This window comes from Oncorhynchus masou, unplaced genomic scaffold, assembly GCF_036934945.1.
Source record: "Oncorhynchus masou masou isolate Uvic2021 unplaced genomic scaffold, UVic_Omas_1.1 unplaced_scaffold_2570, whole genome shotgun sequence".
Taxonomy (NCBI): Eukaryota; Metazoa; Chordata; class Actinopteri; order Salmoniformes; family Salmonidae; genus Oncorhynchus; species Oncorhynchus masou.
This window is the reverse complement of record NW_027009013.1, coordinates 48,734-59,760: the sequence shown is the minus strand read 5'-3', so window position 1 is coordinate 59,760 and position 11,027 is coordinate 48,734. Positions and strand designations below refer to the sequence as shown.

General features: G+C 41.3%; 1 protein-coding gene across 1 annotated transcript in view; it reads left to right on the top strand.

Moving 5' to 3' along the window:
- Positions 1 to 2,812: 2,812 nt before the first annotated feature.
- LOC135533674 (protein phosphatase 1 regulatory subunit 12A-like) overlaps positions 2,813 to 11,027 on the top strand; it is a gene marked incomplete at its 5' end in the record, with an annotated part of 33,482 nt that continues 25,267 nt past the window's right edge. The window contains 2 exons of the mRNA XM_064960947.1: positions 2,813 to 2,920; positions 6,992 to 7,096. Of these exons, the coding sequence (XP_064817019.1) occupies positions 2,813 to 2,920; positions 6,992 to 7,096 (213 nt within the window). The remainder of the gene's footprint in view (positions 2,921 to 6,991; positions 7,097 to 11,027) is intronic.

Here is an 11,027-nt window from a genome sequence, read left to right as displayed (position 1 = left end):
ACACCAGGGACATAGCCAGGATACACCAGGGACATAGCCAGTATACACCAGGGCATAGCCAGGATACACCAGGAACATAGCCAGGATACACCAGGACATAGCCAGGATACACCAGGACATAGCCAGGGACATAGCCAGGATACACCAGGACATAGCCAGGATACACCAGGGACATAGCCAGGATACACCAGGGACATAGTCAGGATACACCAGGACATAGCCAGGATACACCATGACATAGGCAGGATACACCAGGACATAGCCAGGATACACCAGGGACATAGCCAGGATACACCAGGGACATAGCCAGTATACACCAGGGCATAGCCAGGATACACCAGGAACATAGCCAGGATACACCAGGACATAGCCAGGATACACCAGGACATAGCCAGGGACATAGCCAGGATACACCAGGACATAGCCAGGATACACCAGGGACATAGCCAGGATACACCAGGGACATAGTCAGGATACACCAGGGACATAGCCAGGATACACCAGGATACACCAGGGACATAGCCAGGATAAACCAAGACATAGCCAGGATACACCAGGATACACCATGACATAGCCAGGATACACCAGGGACATAGCCAGGATACACCAAGACATAGCCAGGATACACCAGGATAGACCAGGGACATAGCCAGGATACACCAAGACATAGCCAGGATACACCAGGATACACCAGGGACATAGCCAGGATAAACCAAGACATAGCCAGGATACACCAGGGACATAGCCAGGATAAACCCAGACATAGCCAGGATACACCAGGATACACCATGACATAGCCAGGATACACCAGGGACATAGCCAGGATACACCAAGACATAGCCAGGATACACCAGGATAGACCAGGGACATAGCCAGGATACAGTAGGGACATAGGCAGGATACACCAGGACATAGCCAGGATACACCAGGACATAGCCAGGATACACCTGGGACATAGCCAGGATACACCAGGGACACAGCCAGGATACACCAGGACATAGCCAGGATACACCAGGACATAGCCAGGATACACCAGGGACATAGCCAGGATACACCAGGGCATAGCCAGGATAAACCAGGACATAGCCAGGATACACCAGGACATAGCCAGGATACACCAGGGACATAGCCAGGATACACCTGGGACATAGCCAGGATACACCAGGACATAGCCAGGATACACCAGGACATAGCCAGGATACACCAGGGTCATAGCCAGGATACACCAGGGACATAGCCAGGATACACCAAGACATAGCCAGGATACACCAGGACATAGCCAGGATACACCAGGGACATAACCAGGATACACCTGGGACATAGCCAGGATACACCAGGACATAGCCAGGATACACCAGGGACATAGCCAGGATACACCAAGACATAGCCAGGATACACCAGGGACATAGCCAGGATACACCAGGGACATAGCCTGGATACACCAGGACATAGCCAGGATACACCAGGGACATAGCCAGGATACACCAGGGACATAGCCTGGATACACCAGGGACATAGCCTGGATACACCAGGGACATAGCCAGGATACACCAGGGACATAGCCAGGATACACCAGGACATAGCCAGGATACACCAGGGACATAGTCAGGATACACCAGTGACATAGCCAGGATACACCAGGACATAGCCAGGGACATAGCCAGGATTCACCAGGACATAGCCAGGATACACCAGGACATAGCCAGGGACATAGCCAGGATTCACCAGGACATAGCCAGGATACACCAGGACATAGCCACCAGGGAAGTGTGTGCAGAACCTGGTGGACAAAATAGACAGTCATATTAACAGAGTGATTAACTATTTGGTGCAGCTGATGTTCAGAACTGGAGTTTCCTGTCTGAACCGGCTGCTTGATGTCTTCGTCTGCCGTCCAAACTGATTTAACCCTGAATCATAGAGTGGCTAAAAAACGTATTTCACAAGGGAGCACTCGCCATACTCTATTTATGTGGCTGTTGTATGGAATATGCTGTAGGGAACATGCTGTAGACCAGGGGTTCCCAAACATTTTTGGCCCATGACCTCATTTGTGACCCTCACCCATGTGAACAAAAATGATGTAATTAACAGCCACTGTTGACAAGTGGCTGTCATTGAAAAACATTAACAGTATCTCTGATTGTCTTCTCTACAAATGGACATTAACTGCTGTGAGTATCCCTCACAGCTAACGTCCATTAGGAGAGCAAAGGTTGGAGAGTTTCTGAGTCAGTGTCCTCTTGATTGCTAGAAATTGAATAAATTCTTTGTTTAACAGTGTTATCTGACAAAGGTATTGCTGTTAGTTTCTGTTCCTCTGCCTCCCAACTCATTGTTTTCACCATATCAATTGCGAACGGTAATATCAAAGTCTCTGCTATAGTGTGTAGTTTGATAGTGTAGCTCGTCATTCACCATGGGAGTGATTCAATAGTGTGTAGTTTGATAGTGTAGCTCGTCATTCACCATGGGAGTGATTCAATAGTGTGTAGTTTGATAGTGTGTAGTTTGATAGTGTAGCTCGTCATTCACCATGGGAGTGATTCAAGTGCAACAGTGTGGCCGTTAAATTTAATATTTTAAATTGGAATCATTTTCATTTAGATGTTTTAAGTAAACCACATTTACATTATTTGGAGATACAAAGAATATGTTTTTTAGTGTTTATATGTATATCTTTTGGGGGCTGGGGGTTGCAAATTCTCCCACGACCCCATTTTCATAGCAGTCGTGACCCCTGGTTTGGGAACCACTGCTGTGGGGAAGATGCTCTATTTATTATTGTCAATAAGTCTGGTTGTATTCCCAGCTCATCCTGTGGACGCAGACTTGATGACCCCACAGTGACCTCAACAGCAGGAACTGGAAGTAGCTTCTCTGCTGGACTCAGTCGTCTCAACATCCTGGTGGCCCAGAGGTGGGTGATTGGCTCTTTCTCACGTCTTTCATTGATCTGAAAGAACTGACCAGGTGAACGCTAAGCCTGATGACCATCATGTACAGGGCCTTCAGAAAGTATTCCCGCCCCTTTAGCTTTCCCCACATTTTGTTGTTACAGCCTGAACATGAACATACTAATATAAATGACAGAGTGAAAAGAAGGAAGACTGTACAGAATAAAAAAATATACCAAAACATTCATCCTGTTTGCAACAAGGCAGTAAAGGCATTCTGCAACAACAACAAAAAAGGCAACATGCATTTTTTTGTCCTCAATACAAAGCTGATGTTTGGGGAAAATCCAACACAACACATTACTGAGTACAACTCTTCACATTTTCAAGCTGCATCATGTTATGGCTATGCTTGTCATCAGCAAGGACTAAGGAGTTTTTTAGGATAAAAATAAACGGAATAGTGCCAAGCACAGGCAAAATCTTAGAGGAAGACTTGGTTCAGTCTGCTTTCCAACAGACACTGGGAGACAAATTTACCTTTCATTTTTTATATTTTTTTATATTTTTTTTTTTACCTTTATTTAACCAGGTAGGCCAGTTGAGAACACGTTCTCATTTACAACTGCGACTTGGCCAAGATAAAGCAAAGCAGTGTGACACAAACAACAACAGAGTTACACATGGAATAAACAAACGTACAGTCAATAAAACAATAGAAAATGTGTGTGCAAATGAAGTAAGGAGGTAAGGCAATAAATAGGCCATAGTGGCGAAGTAATTACAATTTAGCAGATTAACACTGGAGTGATAGATGAGCAGATGAGGATGTTCAAGTAGAAATACTGGTGTGCAAAAAAGCAGAAAAACAAAAACAAATATGGGATGAGGTAGGTAGTTGGTTGGATGGGCTATTTACAGATGGGCTGTGTACAGCTGCAGTGATCGGTTAGCTTCTCTGACAGCCGATGTTTAAAGTTAGTGAGGGAGATATAAGTCTCCAACTTCAGTGATTTTTGTCATTCGTTAAAGTCATTGGCAGCAGAGAACTGGAAGGAAAGGCGGCCAAAGGGGGTGTTGGCTTTGGGGGTGACGAGTGAAATATACCTGCTGGAGAACATGCTACGGGTGGGTGTTGCTATGGTGACCAGTGAGCTGAGATAAGGCAGGGCTTTACCTAGCAAAGACTTGTAGATGACCTGGAGCCAGTGGTTTTGGCGACGGGTGCGTAGTGAGGGCCAGCCAACGAGAGCATACAGGTCGCAGTGGTGGGTAGTATATGGAGCTTTGGTGACAAAACCGATGGCACTGTGATAGACTGCATCCAATTTGTTGAGTAGAGTGTTGGAGGCTATTTTGTAAATGACATCGCCTAAGTCGAGGATTGGTAGGATAGTCAGTTTTACGAGGGTATGTTTGGCAGCGTGAGTGAAGGAGGCTTTGATGCGAAATAGGAAGCCGATTCTAGATTTAAGTTAAGATTGGAGATGTGAGTCTGGAAGGAGAGTTGACAGTCTAGCCAGACACCTACAGTCGAAGTCTGAAGTTTACATACACCTTAGCCAAACACATTTAAACTCAGTTTTCACAATTCCTGATATTTAATCCAAGTAAAAATTCCCTGTCTTAGGTCAGTTAGGATCACCACTTTATTTTGAGAATGTGAAATGTCAGAATAATAGTAGAGAGAATTATTTATTTCAGCTTTTATTTCTTTCATCACATTCCCAGTGGGTCAGAAGTCTACATACACTCAATTAGTATTTGGTAACATTGCCTATAAATTGTTTAACTTGGGTCGAACGTTTCGGGTAGCCTTTCACAAGCTTCCCACAAGAAGTTGGGTGAATTTTGGCCCATTCCTCCTGACAGAGCTGGTGTAACTGAGTCAGGTTTGTAGGCCTCTTTGCTCACACGCTTTTTCAGTTCTGCTCACAAATTTTCTACAAGATTGAGGTCAGGGCTTTTGATGGCCACTCCAATACCTTGACTTTGTTGTCCTTAAGCCATTTTGCCACAACTTTGGAAGTATGCTTGGGGTCATTGTCCATTTGGAAGATCCATTTGCGACCAAGCTTTAACTTCCTGACTGATGTCTTGAGATGTTGCTTTAATATATCCACATATTTTTCCTGTCTCATGATGCCAACTATTTTGTGAAGTGCACCAGTCCCTTCTGCAGCAAAGCACCCCCACAACATGATGCTGCCACCTACGTGCTTCACCGTTGGGATGGTGTTCTTCGGCTTGCAAGTCTCCCTCTTTTTCCTCCAAACATAACGATGGTCGTTATGGCCGAACAGTTCTGTTTTTCATCAGACCAGAGGACATTTCTCCAAAAAGTACGATCTTTGTCCCCATGTGCAGTTGTCTGGCTTTTTTATGGTGGTTTTGGAGCAGTTGCTTCTTTCTTGCTGAGCGGCCTTTCAGGTTATGTCGATATAAGACTCGTTTTACTGTGGATATAGATACTTTTGTACCTGTTTCCTCCAGCATCTTCACAAGGTCCTTTGCTGTTGTTCTGGGATTGATTTGCACTTTTCTCACCAAAGTACGTTCATCTCTAAGAGACAGAATGCGTCTCCTTCCTGAGTGGTATGACGGCTGTGTGGTCCCATGGTGTTTATACTGACTCAAATGATGTCAATTAGCCTATCAGAAGCTTCTAAAGCCATGACATCATTTTCTGGAATTTGCCAAGCTGTTTAAAGGCACAGTCATCTTAGTGTATGTAAACTTCTGACCCACTGGAATTGTGATACAGTGAATTATAAGTGAAATAATCCATGTGTGTAAAGAAGTGTTAGAAAAATGACTTGTCGTGCACAAAGTAGATTTCCTAACCGACCTGCCAAAACTATAGTTTGTTAACAAGAAATTTGTGGAGTGGTTGAAAAATGAGTTTTAATGACTTCAACCTAAGTGTATGTAAGTTTCTGACTTCAACTGTAGGTATTTGTAGTTGTCCACATATTCTAAGTCAGAACAGTCCAGAGTAGTGATGCTGGCGGGAAGGTGTGGGCAGGGATCAGTTGAAGAGCATGCATTTAGTTTTACTAGTGTTTAAGAGCAGTTGGAGGCCACGGAAGGAGAGTTGTAATGGCATTGAAGCTTGTCTGGAGGTTAGTTAACACATTTTACAATGTCTGTGGAACTTGTTCAGTTTGTCACAGTTGTTGAAATATTTACACACTTTAAGTTTGCTAAAAATGAACGCAGTTGACAGTGAGAGGACGTTTCTTTTTTTTGCTGAGTTATATATTGATTTATTTAACATTTTTCTTCTACTTGTGTAGACAAAAAAATGACAATTAACCATTTTAAATTCAAGCTGTAATACAACAAAATGTGTTTAAAAGTCAAGGAGTGTGAACTCTCTGAAGACTGTACTTCACCTCAAGTCTTTTCCAATTGGTGCTGATGAAAGTAGATGAGGAGAGGGGAGGAGAGGACAGGCAAGGACAGGGGAGGAGATGGGGCAGAGGCGAGGACAGGGGAGGAGGAGAGGACAGGTAAGGACAGGGGAGGAGGAGAGGACAGGTAAGGACAGGGGAGGAGATGGGGTGGAGGCGAGGACAGGGGAGGAGGAGAGGACAGGTAAGGACAGGGGAGGAGGAGAGGACAGGTAAGGACAGGGGAGGAGATGGGGTGGAGGCGAGGACAGGGGAGGAGGAGAGGACAGGTAAGGACAGGGGAGGAGAGGACAGGGGAGGAGAAGGGGCAGAGGCGAGGATAGGGGAGGAGTGGGAGGGCACAGGGGAGGAGGTGGAGGAGGGGAAGAGGAGTGGGAGGGCACAGGGGGAGGAGGTGGAGGAGGGGAAGAGGAGTGGGGAGGGCACAGGGGAGGAGGAGGAGGGAAAGAGGAGTGGGAGGGCACAGGGGAGGAGGTGGAGGAGGGGAAGAGGAGTGGGAGGGCACAGGGGAGGAGGAGGAGGGGAAGAGGAGTGGGAGGGCACAGGGGAGGAGGAGTGGAGGACAGGCAAGGAGACGCAGAGGGGTGGAGACGGGAGAGGACAGACTTTTGTAGTGTCTGTTTAAAAACGTATAAAAACCATTTATCTGCCATGCAAACCTAAGCCCTTTATCTCCCTCAGACTGGCTCAGGAGCAGGCAGAGAAGAAGGAGGGGCAGTGTTCTGTCACCTCCAACTCTGTCACCACGACGACCGGAGGTGACTTGGAGACAAAGCAGAGGCGCAAGTGAGTCTGTTTGCCATGACGACAGCGATACAGAGGCAGTCTGTTTAATGGATGTTTGACCTCTTAACCACTGGCGTGCTGGGAGTGTTTGCCTGCAGTTTTAGTTGAGTGTTGGTGAATGGTTTATAGTTGAGGTCATCTGCAGTGCCAATGTCTGGTGTAACAGTGGAGACTGCCAACTCTGGACCATGCATGGTCACCTGTGATGGGGGTTCAAATCGCTGCAAGTTTTCAATTTTGTCCATTTCTGTTTCCCACTTACCTTTCTATCTGTCTAAATAAAACCCACTTACCTTTCTGTCTAAATAAATAAAACCCACTTACCTTTCTATCTGTCTAAATAAAACCCACTTACCTTTCTGTCTAAATAAAACCCACTTACCTTTCTGTCTGTCTAAATAAAACCCACTTACCTTTCTGTTTGAATAAATAAAACCCACTTACCTTTCTGTCTAAATAGATAAAACCCACTTACCTATCTGTCTGAATAAATAAAACCCACTTACCTTTCTGTCTAAATAGATAAAACCCACTTACCTTTCTGTTTGAATAAATAAAACCCACTTACCTTTCTGTTTGAATAAATAAAACCCACTTACCTTTCTGTTTGAATAAATAAAACCCACTTACCTTTCTATCTGTCTAAATAAAACCCACTTACCTTTCTGTCTAAATAAATAAAAACCCCTTACCTTTCTATCTGTCTAAATAAAACCCACTTACCTTTCTGTCTGAATAAATAAAACCCACTTACCTTTCTGTCTAAATAAAACCCACTTACCTTTCTGTCTAAATAGATAAAACCCACTTACCTTTCTATCTGTCTAAATAAAACCCACTTACCTTTCTGTCTAAATAGATAAAACCCACTTACCTTTCTATCTGTCTAAATAAAACCCACTTACCTTTCTGTCTAAATAGATAAAACCCACTTACCTTTCTGTCTAAATAAAACCCACTTACCTTTCTGTCTAAATAGATAAAACCCACTTACCTTTCTATCTGTCTAAATAAAACCCACTTTACCTTTCTGTCTAAATAGATAAAACCCACTTACCTTTCTATCTGTCTAAATAAAACCCACTTACCTTTCTGTCTGAATAAATAAAACCCACTTACCTTTCTGTCTAAATAGATAAAACCCACTTACCTTTATATCTGTCTAAATAAAACCCACTTACCTTTCTATCTGTCTAAATAAAACCCACTTACCTTTCTGTCTGTCTAAATAAAACCCACTTACCTTTCTATCTGTCTAAATAAAACCCACTTACCTTTCTGTCTAAATAGATAAAACCCACTTACCTTTCTGTCTAAATAAATAAAACCCACTTACCTTTCTATCTGTCTAAATAAAACCCACTTACCTTTCTGTCTAAATAAATAAAACCCACTTACCTTTCTGTCTAAATAGATAAAACCCACTTACCTTTCTATCTGTCTAACTAAACCCACTTACATTTCTGTCTAAATAGATAAAACCCACTTACCTTTCTGTCTAAATAGATAAAACCCACTTACCTTTCTATCTGTCTAAATAAAACCCACTTACCTTTCTGTCTAAATAGATAAAACCCACTTACCTTTCTGTCTAAATAGATAAAACCCACTTACCTTTCTATCTGTCTAAATAAAACCCACTTACCTTTCTGTCTAAATAAATAAAACCCACTTTATATCTGTCTAAATAAAACCCACTTACCTTTCTATCTGTCTAAATAAAACCCACCTACCTTTCTGTCTGATTAAATAAAACCCACTTACCTTTCTGTCTAAATAAATAAAACCCACTTACCTTTATCTGTCTAAATAAAACCCACTTACCTTTCTGTCTAAATAAATAAAACCCACTTACCTTTCTGTCTAAATAAAACCCACTTACCTTTCTGTCTGAATAAATAAAACCCACTTACCTTTCTGTCTAAATAAATAAAACCCACTTTACCTTTCTGTCTAAATAAATAAAACCCACTTACCTTTCTGTCTAAATAAAACCCACTTACGTTTCTGTCTGAATAAATAAAACACACTTACCTTTCTGTCTGAATAAATAAAACCCACTTACCTTTCTGTCTAAATAGATAAAACCCACTTACCTTTCTGTCTAAATAGATAAAACCCACTTACCTTTCTATCTGTCTAAATAAAACCCACTTACCTTTCTGTCTAAATAAATAAAACCCACTTACCTTTCTATCTGTCTAAATAAAACCCACTTACCTTTCTGTCTAAATAAAACCCACTTACCTTTCTGTCTGTCTAAATAAAACCCACTTACCTTTCTGTCTAAATAAATAAAACCCACTTACCTTTCTATCTGTCTAAATAAAACCCACTTACCTTTCTGTCTGTCTAAATAAAACCCACTTACCTTTCTATCTGTCTAAATAAAACCCACTTACCTTTCTGTCTGAATAAATAAAACCCACTTACCTTTCTGTCTAAATAAAACCCACTTACCTTTCTGTCTAAATAGATAAAACCCACTTACCTTTCTATCTGTCTAAATAAAACCCACTTACCTTTCTGTCTAAATAGATAAAACCCACTTACCTTTCTATCTGTCTAAATAAAACCCACTTACCTTTCTGTCTAAATAGATAAAACCCACTTACCTTTCTGTCTAAATAAAACCCACTTACCTTTCTGTCTAAATAGATAAAACCCACTTACCTTTCTATCTGTCTAAATAAAACCCACTTACCTTTCTGTCTAAATAGATAAAACCCACTTACCTTTCTATCTGTCTAAATAAAACCCACTTACCTTTCTGTCTGAATAAATAAACCCACTTACCTTTCTGTCTAAATAGATAAAACCCACTTACCTTTATATCTGTCTAAATAAAACCCACTTACCTTCTATCTGTCTAAATAAAACCCACTTACCTTTCTGTCTGTCTAAATAAAACCCACTTACCTTTCTATCTGTCTAAATAAAACCCACTTACCTTTCTGTCTAAATAGATAAAACCCACTTACCTTTCTGTCTAAATAAATAAAACCCACTTACCTTTCTATCTGTCTAAATAAAACCCACTTACCTTTCTGTCTAAATAAATAAAACCCACTTACCTTTCTGTCTAAATAGATAAAACCCACTTACCTTTCTATCTGTCTAACTAAAACCCACTTACATTTCTGTCTAAATAGATAAAACCCACTTACCTTTCTGTCTAAATAGATAAAACCCACTTACCTTTCTATCTGTCTAAATAAAACCCACTTACCTTTCTGTCTAAATAGATAAAACCCACTTACCTTTCTGTCTAAATAGATAAAACCCACTTACCTTTCTATCTGTCTAAATAAAACCCACTTACCTTTCTGTCTAAATAAATAAAACCCACTTTATATCTGTCTAAATAAAACCCACTTACCTTTCTATCTGTCTAAATAAAACCCACCTACCTTTCTGTCTGATTAAATAAAACCCACTTACCTTTCTGTCTAAATAAATAAAACCCACTTACCTTTATCTGTCTAAATAAAACCCACTTACCTTTCTGTCTAAATAAATAAAACCCACTTACCTTTCTGTCTAAATAAAACCCACTTACCTTTCTGTCTGAATAAATAAAACCCACTTACCTTTCTGTCTAAATAAATAAAACCCACTTACCTTTCTGTCTAAATAAATAAAACCCACTTACCTTTCTGTCTAAATAAAACCCACTTACCTTTCTGTCTGAATAAATAAAACCCACTTACCTTTCTGTCTGAATAAATAAAACCCACTTACCTTTCTGTCTAAATAGATAAAACCCACTTACCTTTCTGTCTAAATAGATAAAACCCACTTACCTTTCTATCTGTCTAAATAAAACCCACTTACCTTTCTGTCTAAATAAATAAAACCCACTTACCTTTCTATCTGTCTAAATAAAACCCACTTACCTTTCTGTCTAAATAAAACCCACTTACCTTTCTGT